General features: G+C 46.7%; 2 protein-coding genes across 12 annotated transcripts in view; one reads left to right on the forward strand and one right to left on the reverse strand.

The window, feature by feature from the left end:
* Positions 1-19,736, forward strand: part of MEAK7 (MTOR associated protein, eak-7 homolog) — a 38,532-nt gene that overhangs the window by 14,903 nt on the left and 3,893 nt on the right. For 3 of the 6 annotated variants that reach the window (XM_045505610.1, XM_045505611.2, XM_045505609.2), the window contains exons 6-9: positions 2,491-2,609; positions 4,064-4,243; positions 16,073-16,151; positions 17,138-17,750. In XM_045505610.1, the coding sequence (XP_045361566.1) occupies positions 2,491-2,609; positions 4,064-4,243; positions 16,073-16,151; positions 17,138-17,235 (476 nt within the window). In that variant the 3' untranslated portion in view covers positions 17,236-17,750. Of the gene's footprint in view, positions 1-2,490; positions 2,610-4,063; positions 4,244-4,723; positions 9,331-16,072; positions 16,152-17,137; positions 17,751-19,736 lie in introns of those variants that run through there. The other 3 variants (XM_074370338.1, XM_074370339.1, XM_074370340.1) reach the window with 3 other exon arrangements.
* Positions 11,292-19,736, reverse strand: part of ATP2C2 (ATPase secretory pathway Ca2+ transporting 2) — a 75,165-nt gene continuing 66,720 nt past the window's right edge. For all 6 annotated transcript variants that reach the window (XM_074370333.1, XM_074370332.1, XM_074370334.1 and 3 more), the window contains 4 exons: positions 19,428-19,575; positions 18,047-18,145; positions 17,744-17,885; positions 11,292-16,389 (listed from right to left, as the gene is read on the reverse strand). In XM_074370333.1, the coding sequence (XP_074226434.1) occupies positions 16,271-16,389; positions 17,744-17,885; positions 18,047-18,145; positions 19,428-19,575 (508 nt within the window). In that variant the 3' untranslated portion in view covers positions 11,292-16,270. The remainder of the gene's footprint in view (positions 16,390-17,743; positions 17,886-18,046; positions 18,146-19,427; positions 19,576-19,736) is intronic.

A 19,736-nucleotide genomic window follows, 5' to 3' on the forward strand; every position in this document is an offset into this window, starting at 1 on the left:
CTGCTGTTTCAGGGTCCACAAGACTGCTCACACATCAGTGTTGTACTAGGGGGACTCGGGGACTCAGCACACGGCTGTCATCACAGCGGGTTTATCACAGTGCCAGGATGCAGAGCATGATCCGCCCAGGGGACAGGTGTGAGGGGTGAGGTCCAGGGGAGCCTGGCTCCAGTCTCCAGCTCCTCCCCTGGGGAGTTGCACAGGACACGCTTAACTCCCCCAGCAGCACGTTGTGACAGCACATGTGCGGTGCTGTCCATCAGGGACACATTAGAAATTCAGTGCCCAGTGTTTTTACTGGGGGCTGGTCACGTGAGCACCCTCTTCCCGACATGCACGCAAACCCCAGACTCCCAGCAGGAATCTGGCATGAACCACACTGTTTGTACACACGATTTAGGCACAGGGAGCCACTCGTCAGTCCTGGGAGTGGGGGAGCCATCCCCAAATCCAAATTCCTGGATACCAGCTGAGGGCTGACCTTGGAAGCAAGCCTTTCTGGGGACCCCAGTCTTAAGCCTGCTGTGGGTGCTTCTGCACACCTACCTCTCCCTGTCACAGTGTCACAGTGAGGGGGAGTCTGGGGAGTGACAAATTGGGGCTCATGTGATTGAAGGTGCTGCATTAGGATGTGGAAAAACTCCGAGAATCATTATTGTAGATAAAACTTCCACTTCTTCCAGCTCCTTTAATATTAACTCAGGGTCAGCTCTGCTGTGTCTTAATATTTTATTAACAAGCAAAATTCATCTTGAAGAACTGTGGAAACCATGCAGTTACCAAGTTTTCAAACTTGAGCTCATTCTGTTATGAAGCATGAGGATGGAATTCCAGCAGAGGGCAACCTAGCTTCACAGATTGTGGTCAAGTTCAGCACGTTCTTGTCCGTTTGTCCAGAAATTGTCACCTTGAATAGTTGAGCCTTGAAGTGATGTGACAGCCACAGGGTCACTTCATTCTCATTTCTGTTGTCCGTGGGACAACTGAAGGCCTGAGGCTCAGGGCTCAGCACACAGCCACTGAGTCCCACTCTGTCCTGGGCTAGATGCTTAACGTTACTCTCTGGGCCTTGGTTCCTCAGAACCGTGGGGAACTGCAGCTTGTAAACCATCGGGCAGTGCGTGTTGTTGTCATTTTGAGAGTCGGGTGAGGAGCCCTTCTGTGGGATTGATGTTTTCGCAGGTTGTGTGACTCCTTTGTCCTTGCCCTGCACCCTAGAGGGTCATCTTCTCCATGTGGCCGTCCCCTCAGAGCATGGACCTAAGGATGGACTAGAGTGGGGTCTTTTGTAGCCAAGGGGCCTACACTCTGTGTCACCTCACTTAGCATCCAGGACCCAGTAAATATTGATCGAAAGTCAGCCTTAGGATTGCAAGGCCAAGTGCCTGGAGCTGCAGGTGGGCCAGACAGTTCCCTGAGTCCAAACCCAACCTTCTAGGGGTGCATGGACTCAAGCCTAAGTCTTTAGCCTGGAGGGAATCCCTGACTCCAGGAACCCTTGAAGGAGCTAAGTCTCTGCAGAGGTCCCCCCAGGGCCCATCTGGATTAGAGGCCTAAGTGTTACTGGTCCTGATTGTCAGTCTAGGCCCATCTGCCGAGGTCTGTCCTCCCCAAGGCCCCTCTGGGATTCCTATCCCCTTTGGTGTCTGCCTTCCACATTTGTGCTCCTGGTCTACTTCATGGAATTCCCTTCCCACCTAATGGATGGGCTGACCCCTAAGTACCTGAGCTCAGTCTTGTGTCAGGTGCCCTCACATTGTCACCATGAGGGGACAGTTCTTCCGGCCAGGATCTCATCACTGAGGGGAGCATCTCTGGTCTGGCTCCTACCTAGCCGGGAACTCCCTGGGTCAGGCTCAACCTGCATCCCTTTCCCTAGTGAGTGAATCAGAGAAGGGAGGAATCTCTGAGACTGAGGATGCTGTTCATTTCCAGAGTTCTGACTGGTACCGCCTTTGAATGGTGGTGTGCCCATGTCTGTGCCTTGGGTGAAGTTCTGATCACCTTTCATTGTGTATCCCCTTCCCTCCCTGGGGGCAACTGTGGTTGCAGGTGTCCTCTCCCCTCTGGATGATGTGCTCTTTTAGGCTGGGGCCAGCCGGACACAGTGTGATGTGCCTACCTGAGGCTGTGTGAACGCTAGGCCAGTACCATTGCCCTTAAGAGGAGACTGCATTTTGTGAGTCTGGGGAGCCACGGGCAGAGCTCCCGACTCCGCTCTCCTGGGTGGCGCTAGCAGGCGACAGCAAGCAGGTGTCACGTTCTTTTTTAGTGGTCACTCTCACGCCGCACCCCAAGTTCATCCTCTGGATCTCCAGGCAGTTACAGGGTCTAGGAACCTGCCCCCAGCGTCTGGGAACCCCATGCACACTGAGGACCTGTGCAGGAAGCCTGTGTGCTCAACCTTCTGAGCTGGGGCCTGTCTCCTGCTTCTTTCTGTGCCTGGCTCCGATGGATGATCCTGCTTCTTTTTGCTCTGGTCACTTTCAGGGGATGACAGGTGCTTCCTGTTCTCCATCTTCCCCCGCATGGCCGTGTATACCTGCACGGGCTACAATGACCACTACATGTACCTGAATCACGGGCAGCAGACCATCCCGAACGGACTGGTAAGGATGGGGTAAGGGCAGGGTATGTCCCCCACTTCATGATGTCCACTGGGATGGAACCGACCCTGACGTGTCCCACAGACACTCCACTGTGCATCAGGGTAGCCGTGTATGTTTGGTTCCATGCACATGCGCAGTCAGTTCCTTCTGCCTGGGGCTCAGGGTGGTGATGCCACGAGTGACAGCTAGGACAGAATTTCTATCAGAAAAACGGGGCCTCTGTTGGAGCGTTTCTGAGGTTTGTGTGCAAAGGACGGATCTGGCCAATTTTCCTGGTCTGTGACCTTCATGGCTGGAGACACCGCCCTGCCACATGCCTGGGCCATGAGCCAGGGGTGGTGCCACGCTGGGACTGGGCTCCCTGGACCCATCCTGACTTGTCTGCTCCAAGCTCCAGCCTTGATTTGGCCACAGGAAGGAGAGGATGAGGGTGAAGACCAAGGGCGGTAGAGAGGGTGGGGCGAGGGGGACAGGGCTGGGATGGGCGCTCACGTAGTTGCTTAGTTTGGGTGAGAAATGTGTCTGCTGGCAGCATCAGCCTATTTCTTTTCCCTGCTTTGAAACAAAAAGCACCTCTTGGGTTAATCCAGGCCTGTGCCTGGAGAGCCGAGGGTGCAGGAGTCTGGTCCACTTGTCTGCATGCAGAGGGCCCCCTGCTCCTTCCCATGCTCACTGTGCGGCTCCCATGGGGCCGCCTGATGACCCAGATGCCTCCCAGAAAGGGCAGTTGTGTGATGACAGGGGCGAGGGCCTTGGCCTCAGAAGCAGCACCCAGTGGGTCCCCAGTGGTTGTCAGTAATGGACTGAAGGGGAGAAGTGACCCTGAGGTCGGCTGCATTTCCTGCCCTGGTCTCTTGCTCAGTGCTATCTCCTGGCCCCCAGGGCCCCGGGGAGAGGCGGTGGTGGAGGTGGCACCCAGAGCAAGCAATCAGAGAGAATGAACAGCAGTTCTGTTCCTGTTGGCTGCTGGCTTAGAGCCAGCAGTGTGCCGAGTGGTTCCTACCTTCACCAAGGCTGCTTCCTCCTTCCCTCCTTGCTGTGGGCTTCACTGAGTAAGGGACATACCTGCTGGAGCACAGCACCCTGGGTCCTGGTCCTGGCAAGGATCAGCATCCCTGTCTGGGGAGCCTGGACACAGGTTTCCCAGCATCAAGTGCTGCGTAGACTTCTCTTATTTTACTGGTTTAAGTCTGTAGGCCTGATGGTCTGTGTTTTTTTGTCCTTTGCTGTCACCTGTATTTCCTGCCAGTGCAGCCCCATGAGAAAGTGGGAGTCAGGACACCTTGATGAGTTCTCTAGGAACTTGTAATGGGATACTTAAATTGCACCAATCTATATATTTCACAGTTAAAAAAAAAAAAAAACAAGGAAGAAAACCGCATTCATTCCTTCTCTGCCCCCGTCTCAGCCAGCACGAAGGCCGGTGTGGGCTGAGGATGTCTGATGCTTTGCAGGGCATGGGCGGGCAGCACAGTTACTTCGGGCTGTGGATCGATTTTGATTTCGGGAAAGGACACAGCAAGGCCAAGCCCACTTGCACCACGTACAACAGCCCTCAGCTGTCGGCCCAGGAGGACTTCCGGTTCGAGAGGATGGAGGTGTGGGCGGTGGGAGACGCCTCGGTGACACAGCCGGTAAGTGTGGGGGACATTTCTCCACTTCCTCGACTTTACCTCTTTTCTTCCTCCATCTAGAGATGGTTTATTCCACATTTGTTTCCAGCAGCTGTTCTGGCCAGGGGATGCCAGTGGGTGCAGAACAGAGCTGGGAGTCCTTTCTGGGATCTGTGGGGGTCTAGTAGAAAGACTCACCTAGGGAGGTGGGATCCCGAGTTATGGGGGGCTTGTCTGCAAGAAAAGCAGGGTCTGGGGTTCCCTGTCATTCCAGGGTTCTGTGATGAGGCATTGTTGGGCCCCCGCATCTGCCCCTGCACCTCATCACTTCACCAAGAGGGCGTCCCCGGTTAGGGGGCACTCAGTAGGAGAGCTAGAGCCCCCACCAAGTTTTCCTTATGGCAGCAGTAGGATCCTGATTCCACTCTGATAAGCTTCACACCAGTGGGGCATGACTTACTTTTTGTCATTGAACACACCTACCCTTCCTTTCCTCCCAAGGCCAAGAGCAGCAAGAGCATTCTGGACGTGGACCTTGAGGCCCAGAGCCTGTTGGAGATCAGTGGGCGGAGTCGCCACAGCGAAGGGCTCCGGGAGGTCCCGGAGGAGGACCAGTGATGGGGAGCCCCCAGCGTGGGCCTTCCTTGAGCTGGAGCACAGTGCCCCCAGAGAGCACACAGCCTGAAAACCCTCCCCCACCCCGAGCCGGCTTAACTTTAACATAACGTTTGCTGGTCACGTCCAGGTGGTCCTGGTGTGCTTAATCAGACAAAGTAAAGTTCCTCTGATGCCGTCCATCAATTAGTGAGTGTACCTGCTCCAGAAATCCTTAGTGTCACCTTAGCAACTTGATTCTTACACTTCTCTCATTTCGTATGGATGAACTCAGAAGAAGCTGAGACCTGCTGGGATTAGCTAGCGTGTGTTGGGCATTTGGGTTCTTGCTGTTGGAGGGAGGGGACCCACCCGCCGGGAGTCGCTTGGCCTCTGCTCAGGCCTCCCAGTCCAAAGCCCTGATGTTCCTTTTCTACTGGTAGAGGGCAGTGATGTGAATCTGGATGCTTTGGGGAACAGCTTCCTATGACATGGAACTTCTGTATTTTTTAAAAAGCATTAACAGTGTACTAATGGGGGAAATAGCAGAGGGTTTTGAGGATAACAGTAGCATGGGGCTTCAGTAGGTAGTGAATTATCCCTATTGACAGAGCTCTTCAAGAAGCTTTCACATCTGCTTTTTCAGTTTTTAAATGAATCTGTGCTGTGAGTAAAGGGGAAAACTGGGAGAGCTACAGAGAAGCGAAGTTGGGGTGCTCTTACTGTTTTAAATATGGGGACATTCAGGGCCCTAAGGCTGAGAGTCCTGTTCGTACGTGTACTGCTGGTCGTAGGAATTAGTGGTCGAGAAACCTGCGTGGGCTCCTGAACTCCTGGCGCTGCCCCCAGAGGGGAGGATGGGTAGTGGATTTGCTTTCAGCAAACCCCAGCGATCCCTAAACGGTAAGGAAGATGGGCCACCTCCTGTCCAGTCCCTCCGAGGCAGTCTGAAGAAACTCCAAGGGCTCATCTTCAAGACGTGTGCCTCTGCCTTTGCCTTTTGCTACACGTTAATCTTCTGCAGATCTGATGAAAATGCTGCATTATTAGAGTTTGCCTCGATTATAAGCCATAGTAAACGGAACTGTTTGCATTTTGCAGGTTCTGCATTTTCTACCAGGAGGCTGATCAAACTTTGCAGTTAACCCTGAGCTGAAGGCCTTGCTAATTAGCCTTCAGAGGAGCCGTGCGAGCTCAGGTGGTGTTCCCAGGGACAGCCACATGATGCCCGCAGACTTGGCCGTGATTGATTTTCCCTATAAAAAAGCCAGTTTTTTTTAATAGCTTCTCAGGTACATTATGTGACTTCCTAACTGATGGGAAGCAGATATAGCATATTAGGATCCTCGGATATCCTTTCTGTAATCTGGAGAATTAGGTCCTGAGTCTTCAGTTTGTTATGGAATGTTTTTGTCTTTTTTTATAAAAATGCAATGAAATAATACCTCTGTAATAAAAGATCCATTGAATACCACTTACCGCTGCCTCTGTGGCTGTCAGAGGGGCTAGGTGTGTCTGCCGGCCTACTTTCTGCTTTGAGCCTCTTCTAACAAGAGTGCAGGAGAAGGTATAGCTCATTGGTAGTGTGTGCTTAGTGTGCACGAGGTCCTGGGTTCAATCCCCAGTACTGCCATTAAAAAAAAAAAACAAACCTTTTTTAAAAACTTATAAATCTAATTATATTTATAAATACCCCCCCCCAAAGTGCAGATCACACATAGAGGCCTGACTGTTTCACTTACACGAGGAAAGGAGGACCCCCAGCCCAGGATCTTGGTAACCTGGGGGACACTGTCCTTACGGTGGGCGTGGTGTGGCCATGTGACTCCCCATTAGGTGTGGTTCTGAGCACACAAGCCAGTTTGGTGTCAGCCGTGCCTGGGGCCATAGGACCCTAGGACATGAAGAGTTTGTTCTCTGATAAAATGGAAATAAGAATTCAGGTTGTAAGGCTCCATATCCACCCATTTGTTCTCATGGTGTAACATACCACGAGAATAGATGGATGCCCCATCCTTTCTAGGAGCGAGCATCCTGGCTGGGGATGTTCTGTTTGTAGCGAATCGTTGCTGGCGTAGGTATCCTTTGTCTTGTGTGTGTCCTGGTGTGCTTTTGTCTGAGGATAAACTCTTTGAAGCTGAATTATTGGCTCAGAAGTTACAGGCTTTTTAATTTACATATTAACAAACTAACAAACCTCTTTCAACCTCAGTTTATGCTTCCAAATCTTGGAGTGCCCATTTGCCTTGTTTTCACCAACACTATATTAAAATTTAGTTTTTGTTTACCTGATACCCAAAACCCATAATTTTATTTTTTATTTCTCTTATGAATGACAGTGAACAGCTTCATCTTTCAAAACCCATCTGCATCATATCCTTCACCTGGTTTTCTAGGGTCTGGGTCTTACTGATTTGCAAGAGTGCTCTTTTGAATGAAGCAAAATAGCATTTGCTGTGTATGGTAAATATTGTTTCCAGTTTGTCTGACTTTATTTTTCTGTACATAAATTTTGCATTTTATGTCATCATATTTGCTAGCATTTTCTCTTAAGTCTCCTGAGATTTGTGATCTGCTGAGGAAGTTTTTCTCCACTCTGAGATTTAAAAAAAAAATCCATCTTTTCTTCTACTACGTCTGTGCTTTCTACTTAGACGTCTAAATCTTTGATCCACTCAAAATGTACTTTAAAATATACCTTTATCTTACCCCCAAATAAATTCCAATACATTTTATATTAAATGGCATGTCTCTTTCCCACCGACTTAAAATGCCGCTTTCTCATAGACTGTATTTCTGTATGAATTTAGATCTCTGTGTCATGTTTTAATTATCGGAGTTTTATGATTAAAAGATGTAAGAGCTAGTCCTCTGTTATTTTTTTTTTTTTTAATTTTCCTTCAAATGGTTGCCTGCTTATTTTCTTTGATCTTTGGTAACACTTTGACTACTTCGAAAAAGCTTGATACTGTTTTCGAGATGGCATTAAATGTAGACTAATGTAAGCAGAACTGACATTGGCTAATGCTGATTCTTCCTGTCCAAGAACAGGAGCATCTAAATTTGCTTTCTAAATTTTTCCTGTTGTTGCGGGCACGGTAAGTGGACATTTTCCCCCCTAACTAATGATTGTTTGAACCCAGGAAAGCTCTTGATTTTTCTACATTGTTTGGACTAAATTACCTTTCTGAATTCTGTCTAGTGGTTCTCAACCTTAAGCCTGCATCAGAAACACCTGAGGGCTTCTTAAAGTGCAGACTAGGGGCTTCCACCTACAGGGTTTGATTCATTAGGTCTGGGGAGTGACTTGAGGATTCACAGTGCTAATGAATTCCCAGGTGATGGTGTTATGACTGGTCGGGAAACCTCACACTGAAAAGCCACTGCTATTCATTGTTCTTGATTATCTATGGATTCTCAGGGAGTTTGCAGCTATTAGAATTTTTTTCTAAAAAAAAAACCTTATTTTGCCTTTATTTTCAAAGGATTGCTTTTTCTTTTCTTTTCTTTTCTTTTTTTTAAAGGTATTTTGACATTTTCCTCCTAGCATTTAGAAGCATCTTTCTGTTGTATTTTGGCTTGCATGATTTCTTCTCCTTTTCTCTGGCTTTATTGAGATACAGTTAACACATAAGATTGTGTAGGTTTCAGGGGTGTACTGTGTCAGTTGTGGCTGTTATGATGGTATACCCGGGAATAAGGATCATTTTTCTGCTTTTCTGATTTCTAGACCTTTCATTTCTTTCTCATGATTAATTGTATCAGCAAATACTTTTAGAATTTTAATAATAATGGTGCATCCTTCTCATTCCTGACTTTAATGGAGATGCATCGCCTTTTATCATTAAGCATGATGCCGGCTTTTGTTTTGAGATGTTTCTCATTTATATATTTACTTTTCATCCAAAGAAAGTACCCATTTGTATTTGTTATTAAGAGTGTCTATAAAGAGTAGATGTTGAATTTTATAAAAAGCTTTTTTTGATATTGTTTTTTATATGCATTTTTAAAAGCCTTTTATTCATGTTTTATTTTTTAATTTTTTAGAGGGGAAGGTAATTAGTTTTACTTAATTTTTTTAGAGGCGGTACCCCGGAACCCAGGATCTCGTGTGTGCTAAGCATGCGCTCTACCATTTGAGCTATATACCCTTCCCCCTTTTGTTATTTTTTATTGAAGTGTAGTTGATTTACAGTGTTAGTTTCATGTGTACAGCAAAGTGATTCAGTTATATGTACATATATATATTTTCAGATTCTTTTCCATTATAGCTCATTACAAGAAATTGAATATAGTTTCCTGTGCTATACAGTAGGTCCTTGCTGGTTATCTATTTTATATACAGTAATTTGTATCTATTAATCCCAGAGTCCTACTAATCTGTCCCTCCCCACCCCTTTCCCTCCTGGTAACCACAGTTTGTTTTCTATGTCAGTGAGTTTGTTTCTGGTTTGTAAGTAAAATTTGTATATTTTTTTTAGATTCCACATATAAATGATGTAAATATCATATGATACTTGTCTTTGTGTGACTATGCTTAGTATGGTAATCTCTAGATCCATGCATGTTGCTGTAAGTGGCATGGTTTCATTCTTTTTTATGGCTGAGTACTATTCCATTGTATATACATTCCACAACTTCTTTATCCAGTCATCTACGAATGGGCATTTAGATTGTTTCCATGTCTTGGCTATTGTAAATAGTGCTGATGTGAACATTGGGCTGCATGTGTCTTTTTGAATTACAGTTTTCTCCAGATATATGTCTGGGAGTGGGATTGCTGGATCATATGGTAAGTCTGTTTTTGTTTTTTTAAGGAAGCTCTATACTCTTTTTTTTTTTTTAGCATCCATGATTTTCTTCAGTTATTAATAAGAAATACGAAATTAGTAAGGTTCCAAATATTGAGCCATCTTTGTGTTGTAACTATCACTCTCCTAGTGTGTTAATTCAGTTGGCCCATGTTTGCCGCTTTTGTGGCAGTGTGTATAAATGAGTTGGTCTGTGGTTTATTTGTTTTGGCCAGATTTTTTGTTAAGTTATGCTTTAAAGTTGTGCTGGTCTTACAAAAATAACTTAGAATCTTTCCTTTTCCAGTTTCTAGAAAATGCAAGTGGAAAGGAGTTCCTTAAAGTATGGATAAAATTCATCTGGTATTTTTTGGTTTGATGTTCGAGGGAAGGGGTTAACTCTTGATAACCTTATCCGTTTTTTAAAAAAATCATCTGGGTTGTTTGAAATCTCTGCTGGGATCAGTTTTGATGATTTTTAAATTTCTTAGTAAATTTTCTGTTTCATTCAAGTCTTCAAATTAATTTATGTAAGATTGACCAACATATTTGAATTTTTTTTTTTTTTACTGTTGTGGATTTTTTTTTCTTACAGATTCCTTTCCTTTTTTTTTAGATTAGATTCTAACAATTTTGTTTTTAAATTAATCTTGCTTTTATATTATTTCCTCCTGCTTATGTTTGACAAATCAATTTTTAAAATTTGATTATTAACCAACTAAACAAAAAGACTGAAAGTAAATGAATATGGAGCTGCTCTTTTTCCTGTGAGCTCTGCTTTATGGAATAGCCCGGCACAGGCTCTGAGCTTCTGGATTTTCTGCAGTTCTATCTCAATTTCCTCTTGGGTCCCAGAGTTTTAACATATTGGTATGCTAGAGAATTTCCCCACAACTTCTGTTATGTTGTTTTGTTGAATGGCGATTAGAGAATCATCTGTGTTCTGTCTACTTGGAATCAATTGAGATTCCAGCTGTGTCCTTACCTGTGGCAGGTTATTGGTGAGAGAGGTCATCAGTGTCTACATTTTGGAATCAGTTTGTGTCCTTACCTGTGGTCCATTAAGAGTATCCTAAAGAAGTTTCTGTGTCTTTCCTTAATTTCCCATACTGTGCTCTTTGAATTTGGATGTTGGGGCATACACAGGCTTATCAGATTTTTGGTGGTGATTATGTCATTAATTTCCCTTCTTCTCACTGAATGCTTTTGGCCTTGATTTTGATCTTGTCTGACATTTATAGAATCACCCCTGTTGTGTGTGGTATTGTCTGCATTTGCCTAGTATATTTTTGCTCAATTTTTGAGTCTTAATTTTTTCCCTTATAAACTTTATTTTGAAATGATTTTAGATTGACATAGAAGTTATAAAAATAGTAGAGAGGTCCTATGTACCCGTCACCCAGCGTCCTCCAGTGAAAACATCTTAAAGAACCATTGCACAATGATCAAAACCAGGAAATGGGTGTTAATGCAATACTATGAACTAAATAGCTCAAACCTTACTTGAATTTCACCAGTTTTTCCATAGTACCTGATTTGAGGCAAACTTGAGACTAAGGGCACAGTCCTCCAGATGGCAAAGTCTGCCCAAGACTTCTGACCCCAACTGGAAATTGAGGGAACTCCTCAAACCACCCTCAGTTTGGATAATTCACTAAAAAGAAAAAACTCACTGAAATCTATCATACTGACAGTCATGTTTATTACAGGGAAAGGATGCAAATTAGAACCAGACAAAGGGAAGAATCTGGGAGGGTTGGAAACACAGAGCCTCTGTCATCCTCTCCCTGGGAGTCCTTCTGGAGAGGCACTGCACCTGAGAGTGGTCTTGGGGACACCTGCCACAGGTTATATGAAATTTTATTCCATGTGTAGAGGAGTGAAACTACCACTACCATCAGGATAGAGAACTGCCCCATCACCCCCCAAAGTCCTTCATGATCTCCCTTCCCCCCAGTGACCTCAAATACATTCTCCATCATTGTAATTTTGTCATTTTGAGAATCTAATGTCAATGGAACCATGTATTATGTAACCTTTTAAGACTGGATACTGTCACTCAGCATAATGCCCTTGAGATCCATCCAAGTTGTCCTGTGTATGTTCCTTCTCATTATTGGGTAGGATTCCATTGTCTGGATGCAGCTGTTTCTTTATCCATTCACCCTCAAAGGACATTTGGTTTCTAAGGCTTGGCTCTTATAAATAAAACTGCCATGAACTTTCACATACAGATTTTTGTGTGAATGTAAGTCATCTTTAGGATCAGTATCTAGGAGTAGAATTGCTGGGTCATATGCTAAGTGTATGTTAAACTTTACAGGATGTTGCCCAACTGTTCTGCAGAGTGGCTGCAGCATTTACATCCCCATCAACAATATATACAAGTTCCAGATGCTCCACATCCTTGGCAGCACTTAGTATTGTCAGTATTTTATTTTAACCACTTTAATAGGTGTGTAATCTCATTGTGGGTTAAAGTTGCATTTCCCTACTGGTTAATGATATTGAACATCTTTTCCTATGCTTATTTACCATGTGTATGTCCCCTGTGGTGAAGACTCAATTTAAGATTTTTCCTCTTTTTCTAAATTTTTTTTAACTGTTAAGTTTTGAGTTTTAAAAAATATTCTGGATCTAAGTCCTTTGTTAGATATGTGATCCGAAAAGTGTTTTTCTTTCAGTATGTGGGTTTAAAAAATTCTCTTAATTGTAACTTTCATGAGTAAAATTTGAAAATGTTTGTGAAATTCAATTTATCAATTTTTCTTTTCTTTTATGGATGGTACGTTGGTATCATGTCTAAGAACTCTTTGCCTAACCCTAGATTCCAAAGATTTTCTCTTTTGTTTTCTTCTGTGTTTTGGGCTATGGCCCATTTTCAGTTAATTTTTGTAGAAGGTGTGAGGGGTTCTTTTCTGCTTATGGATGTCTAGTTGTTCCAGCACCCTGAATTGCTGTTGGATTTTTGTCAAAAATAAATGGGTAATGACTTGTGTGGGGCTAATTCTGGCCTCTGTTCTGTGACATTGATCTGTGTGTGTTACTTTACCAGTATTACCTTGTCTTGATTACTGTAGCTAGACAGTAAGTCTTCAAATCAGGAAATACATTTCCTTTTTCAGAAATGTTTTTGTTCCTTTATCTTTACATATAAATTTTAGAATAAGATTGTCTACGTCTTTTAAAAAAAATCCTTCTGAGCTCTTGATGGGAATTGTGTTAAATCTGTGGGCCAATTTAGGGAGAGCTGATACCTTTACTAGATAGTCTTCCATATGAACACAGCATGTCTCCCCATTTTTTAAGGTTTTCTGATTTCTTTCATTGGCATTTTGTAGTCTGTAGCACACAGACAGATCCTAACCATGTTTTGTTAGTTTATACTTCAGTATTTCAATTTGCGTCATTATAAATGGTACTAAACTGTAAATTTCAGTTTCTAATTATTCATTGCCAGTATATAGAAATACAAGTGATTTCTGTTTGTTAACCTTCTATCTGTGACCTTCCTAGATTCATTTACTGGAAAGGTTTTTGTTTCTAGAGTCCTTTGGAATTTCTGCATAGACAGTGCCACTTGTGAATGAGGCAGTTTTATTTTCTCCTTTCAAATCTTGTTTCCAATGCCTTTCAGTTTTCTTTTCTTGCTGGATTGCACTGCCTAGGAATTCAGTCACCATGCCGAGTAGGGGTGGTGAGGCTGGACATCTTTGTTCCTAATCTTCTAGGGAAAGCACTCAGTCTTTCATCAGGAAGTATGATGGTGGCCTTAGGGTTTGTTTGTCTGTTTCTTTTTGTTTTTTGTTTGTTTTTGGAGAACCTCTCTATTAGGTTCAGGAAGTTCTATTCCTAGTTTGCTGAGTTGTTTTGTTTTTTTTTTTATCATGAATGGGGTTTGAATTTCATGAGTGCTTTTCTGCTTCAACTGATATGACTAATTTTCTTTCTCTACATTATTAACATGGTGGATTACGTTGATTTTTAAATATTGAACTAATCCAAGAATATTGAAATCTTGGATTAAACCCACTTAGTCATGGTGTCTTGTACTTTTTACATATGGCTGGATCCAATTTGCTAATATTTCACTGAGGATTCTTGTGTCTCTGTTCATGAGAGTGTTGGTCTGTAGTACTGTGTGTCTGGTTTTGGTATCTGGGTAATGTTGGCTTCATAAAATGAGTTGAGAAGTGTTTCCTCTACTTTTATTTCCTGGAAGGGACTGTGTAGGATTATTATTTCTTTAAATGTTTAGTAAAATTTACCAGTGAAACCATCTGGTTTTGGAGATTTCCTTTTGGGAAGGGTTTTAATGACAGCTTCAGTGTTTCTGCTAATTGTAAGATTACTCAGATTATCTATTTTATCTTCAGTGAGTTTAGTTTGTGGTTTTCAAGGATTTGGTTTATTTCATTTAACTTGTTTATGTGCATAACATTGTTCTTAATGTTCCCTTATTGTTGGACAATCTTGAGGGGGTCTGTAGTGATACACCATCCCTGGTTCTTAACATGAGTAATTTGTATCTGGTTTCCTTTGATGCTCCTCTGGCAAGACTGACACTTTCATTGGTCTTTTCAAAGAACTAGCTTTTTGTGAGATTGATTTTTTTTTCCATTTTTGCCTTTGACATCATTGTTTTTTGCTCTTCACTCTTTATTTTGGTGACCGGTCCTGTTTGGTGCTATTGATGGGTAGAGTTCTATAAATATAAATCAGGCAAAGCTTCTCAGTGGTCTTGTTCCCTCTAGTACATCTTTCATGAGAAGTGGGTCTTCACTTGAGTGTAATCCAGCTGATCCATTATATATTCTGTGGCTAGCACTTTGTGGCTTATTTAGTAAAAATGAGCCTGTCCCCATTTTTCCTTCTGAAAGCTTTACTGTTTTAGCCGTTCCACTTGTAGTGTCCCTTGGCTTGTTCTGTATGGTACAAGTAAGGGTTACGAGTTCTTTTTGTTGTTATTTCAAGTATCAGTCAACCCTAGTTATTTTTATTACTATTATTTTTAAATGAGAAGCATTTTCTTGGGCCAGCAATTTGCTGAAGAATCTTGAAAAGGGAGAGGGGCAGCAGGAAGTGTCCCTGACTCAGAGGGAAGCCGGCTGTGTGTGACGGGAGTTGGCCTTCACATCTGGGCGGTTGCTGAAGGTTGGTAGCTGTGGGCAGGTATCACCCCTGCACCAAAGGTGTCCTCCCCAGCCAGCCTCCTCCATCGTCCTCTTGCGGGGCTGGCACATGTATGTTTCCACATTGAGCTCTGGTGTCACTTAGTGGGTGGAGGAGCATTGTGACCTCCCCCAAGGGTGTGAATTTTACTTTGGAGGAATGTGGATTCTGCCTGGGAGCTGCAGGGACCTTCACCCTGTCTGGTTGTCACCACCCTGGGCAGCTGGGTGTGATGATTACTTTTATGTGTCCATTTGACTAGGCCACAGTGCCAAGATGTTTCTGGGACTTTTTAGACGTGATTAACCTTTAAACCAGTAGACTTTGAATAAAGCAGATAACCTTCAGAATGTGGATGGGCCTTATCCTATCAGCTGAAGGCTTCAGAGAAAAGATTGAGGTCCCCTGAGAAAGAAGGAATTCCATCTCCAGACCTGAGGGCTGCCTCAGACTTGAGCTACAAAATTCCTTCCTGAGTCTCCAGCCTGCCGGCCTGCCCTGAAGAAGTCAGACTTGCCACGCCCAACAATCAAGTAAGGCAATTCCTTAGAACAAATGTCTTTCTCTCCTCTCCATCCTATTGGTTTCGATTTCCTCTGGACAGCCCTGATTAATAACTGTGGGGCAGGCAGGTAGCAGCTGTGGCCTCATGTGGAAGATGGAGTTGTTTCTAGTTCTCTGTGGTCATTTTTGCCAGGCTGCAGACCCCTCTGCTCTGCCACGTTTCAGCTGGGACAGTGGCCATGTGTTGACAGTCTCGGGGCCAGTGGGAAATGAGGCCCATTCTCAGGCAGGAGAGGACTATTCCAGATCCTGGTTCTGGAGGGAAAGGACATGTACTGTTCAGCTTTAAGAGCTGAGGCTTTCTTTTTTTTCATGGAGGTACTGGGGATTGAACCCAGGACCACGTGCATGCTAAGCATGTGCTGCACCACTGAGCTATTTTCCTCTCCCCTCTGGCCTTTAGGCCATCCAGGATGTGGCTTCTCGCCACATACATGGTCATGACCATGGGGCTGTGGGTTAAACCTGGCCACTTGTAGGAAAGTGCTAATCAAAATCATCAGGCCCCTGGCACTGCACTTAACAAAAATACCCAAAGCCCCCATTTTAGGGGTAAGGAGATGGGGCCTCAAACGGGCAGAGAGACCAGAAGCCTGGGGCCTGTCCCCAGCCCGCCAGTCTTCCCATTGCACCAGGGTCTGCAGCACATCAAACTATGGGACAATACATAGCTAGATGTGGTTAATAAAAATCATTGTGATTTAATAAATAGCAAGGTGCTTCTGTGCAGCCCAGGGCCCAGCGGGAGAGCGTGATGGATGGACTCTGGACGGGGCCGGATCTTCCTGCTGGTTTCCAGGAACAACCAGGTAAGGACCTGATGTCATGATGTCCTAAAAATACCCCTTGGAAGAGGCAGGGTGAGGGGAGGGCCACAGTTACAAAAAAAAAAAATAGATTTAGGAGATATTATACAGGTCAGGGGCCACTATACATCTTCCTGGTGAATCTGGGCTTTCTTGGCTCTGGAGCAGAATTTTTCACATAGTTTGAGGAGCTCTGACAAAATGAACACAGACGAGGCCAATCCAGTTAAAAGCAATAGATCTGCCAAAAGGGGAAAAGAAAGGTCAGTGCAGGATGTGCCCAGCTGGCCTGGCTGCAGAGTTCAGGTTCCCTACGCTTGGTTCTCAGTTGCAGACAGAGGTCAGGGGCCCAGGACTTTCCCTTCCCCTGATGGGGCAGAGATCTCCCCAACTCAGGATCCAAAAGCCTGCAGAGCCAGCTCCACAAGGACCAACTGGTCTTTCCAGGTGGCTCAGAGCTGGGTGGGGCGGTATTACCAACGTCAGCTGTAAGAGACGCCAGGCGCCCCGTCCAGCCCCCTGGCTCGCCCCAGCAGACTGAGCCCTAAATTCTCCCTCAACCCCTCTCCTGGCAAACACTGTGCTCAGGCACAGTCCTGGCACTTTCCTTAGATTTCACAAGCTGACATAATCCTCCATGGATGGAAGCACCTGTAAAAACACTTTTTGGGTTTTTTTTGGTCTGTGCCCACAGGGCAACCCCCAGGGACCCTATCTTTTAGATTTTGGGGGAGGAAAAAGCTGAGTTTCCAGTCTCGCCTGCAGGTTTTCAGAGCTCTTGTTTCCACCACCTCAGATGCCACTGATCATTTCGCAATCCTTCTGGATGAGTGGGGACCCCCCCCCCACCAGTCTGCTTGGGAGGCTGCCTCACCAGCCCCCTTGCCCTGTGGCTTCCCAGTGGGATCGGCCAAAGGAAAGCTAGGGCCACAGGAAGGGAGGAGGACGGGGCGGGCAGTTTCCTGATGCTCTGGTCACCCCCTTTCCAGGCGACCCTCTCCCACTTCTGTTACTACTGCTTCAGACACAGGAGGCCAAGCCACCTGGGCAGCTTCCAAAGAATGGGGATCTGCCGGAAGCCTGGTGAAGATGCAGGGGAGTCACTGTAGTTCCGCACATGGCATGTGTGCTTGGGGTCCAGAGAGCTGGTCACTGCATGTGTGTCCCACTCCTGTCCTCCAGGAAAGTGGGGTCCCAGAGACACAGACCCTGTTAAAACCCCTGAAGGGGCAAACTTACCTCTAAGCTGGGGGCTTGCGGCATGTCACAGGCTGAGCCCAGACTGTAGCCCATCCCGGTGTCACCCCTGGGCCTCACTGTACCTGCTGTGAGCTGAGCCTCCTGCCCCAGGGGCAAGGGGTTGGCTAGGATGCTGAACCCCCTCTGCTTTCCTCCGACTCCTAGCTGGTGCCTCCTCCTCCGTGGTTCCCGAGTTCTCCATGCCCCCATTACATCGCCCCCGACCCAGTGCAGATGCCCAGGCATGAGCCTAGTCCTTTGAGGACAGAATGGCCCCACGTAGGGACCGTGGGCCTAGAAAGCTCTGCAGCTGCCCTGTGCAGGTGGCTCTGGTCCCAGTGACCCCTCCCACTCACCGAGCGCTCCCAGGTTCTCTGTCTGGAAGACCTTCTGCAGGGGTGGCACGTAAATCACGGCCATCTGCCCCAGAATGGACCCGAGCACGGAGTAGAGGAACGTGCGGTTCCTGAGGAAACCAATCTCAAATATCAGCTTGGTCTGTGGAGGAGAAGGGCACGGCCATCACATGCCTGGAGGTGCCTCCACGAAGCAGCTCCTCCAAGCAGAACTGTGAGACTCCGGCAGTGAGAACCGGATCCGGTTCTGCTGGGAAGACCAGGGCAGGAGGGGCTGGGGGGGGGAATGGAGCGGCATCTCACCTGGGAGCGGCAGGTCAAGGCGTTGAAGAGGTCGAAGAACACAAAACAGGTAAAGGTCATGGTCGTGGTGCGCGGGGTGCTCGCCTTGTCCTCCGGGATCTGGAGAGCGAGGACACAGGCTGAGCCGGCCCTAACCCAGAGCCTGGGGAGGGAGCTGGCATGCGCAGTGCAGGCCTGGTGTTGCTACTCCTGTCCTGGCCGCAGTGGGTTCAAGTTTTACTAGGACTGGGTCCACTGGTGTAGCCCAAGGGTGTGGCTCCCACCCACCCTGCGCTACCCAGCACTGTAAGGGGCCATCAGCCCTTCCTGAGGGAGTTCAGCTGCCCTTGACATGAGGGGGTGGAAACCTCGCACATGTAAAGTAGGTGATGTTGCCTTCTAGGAGGTGACCCCTCTACAGTGACACCCACTTAGCAGAATGTCACTTCCTACACTGAAAGCAGAAGACGCCGCCCCCACCAAGAGCTAGGGCCTCAGAGGCTGAATGAACCAAGCGGCTCCCCCCACCCAACCCCCCCCCAAGTCAGGACTCATTCTGGCTGACATTGTGGCAGTGGGGCTGCAGCCAAGGGTGAGAACGACTCCTGGGGAGAAGGTTCTGGCAGTTCTCACGTGACTACCCCATTGCCAGTGAGAGACAGCAGTCACACTCCTCCCTGAGTGCATCTGCTGGACCAGAGGTTCTCAGGAGATGCCCCTTGGAGGGGGGTGGTGTTAAAACAGTCTGACTCGAGGGGTCTCGGGTGGGGCCTGGACATCTGCATCTCACAAGCTCCCAGGGATGTGGGGACCTCACTCTGAGGACCACTGTGTTAGAACAGGAAAGCCTGTGCCTCCCCCACCAGCCCAGGGCTGGACAAAGGCAGCGCCTCTACCATCTTCCAGGATAGGCGAGTTGCAGGAAAGAGCCAAGCCCCTCTGGCAGGGGCGGTGGGGAGTGCTGGAAAAAAACTGGGTGGTTGTCCAGTGTCCCATCTGTCCTGCCCTTGGGTGACCTGGGGTCTAACTACCTGGACAGATCACCTAATTCTCCCTCTGGGTCACTGACCTCAGCAGCAGAGCTGCCTGCACCTGTAGGTCACGAGATGACCCACAATAAGATCCCCCCCAAATCACCTCCTGGGAGTCAGACACGAGTTGCTTTTAGTAGATTTCAGATTGTTCCTTGGTGACAGTAGAACGTAGGAGAGGCATTTGGACAAAAGTCTGATTTTTTTTCGCTGCCTATGTGGCTTCACCTCCCTTCTGCAGGTCAGCTCCTCATGCCCACCCCACTCCCCCTGAGTGTGTCCATTTGTCTCCCCTCCACCCCCTGCCCCATGTTTGCCCCACACAGACGCTCCGAATACCTGCTTGATGGGCCCACAAGGGCATCCCTTACCTCCTTCCAAAAGATAAAGAGGGTCCCACTGATGATGGTGGTGGCTGACAGGAGGATTCTCAGGACAAGGGCTCTGCTGAGAATTGTGTCCTTGATGTTGCGTGGTGGCTGCCGGAGGGTGTCCCTGTCGACCGGCTCTACCCCCAAGCTGCTCAAAACAAAAACCGGACACAAATAAACCACTGAAAAGACGTGCAGTGGTTAAATACACAAGGACACCTGGAGAAGGTCCCTGTCAGAGGCCTGGACAGGCCGTGACAATGTCTCCAGGTCCTCCCCGGCCCCTCCTGTCTCATGTCCTGGGCCGTC

This window comes from Camelus bactrianus, chromosome 9 (genome assembly GCF_048773025.1).
Source record: "Camelus bactrianus isolate YW-2024 breed Bactrian camel chromosome 9, ASM4877302v1, whole genome shotgun sequence".
NCBI classification, from domain to species: domain Eukaryota; kingdom Metazoa; phylum Chordata; class Mammalia; order Artiodactyla; family Camelidae; genus Camelus; species Camelus bactrianus.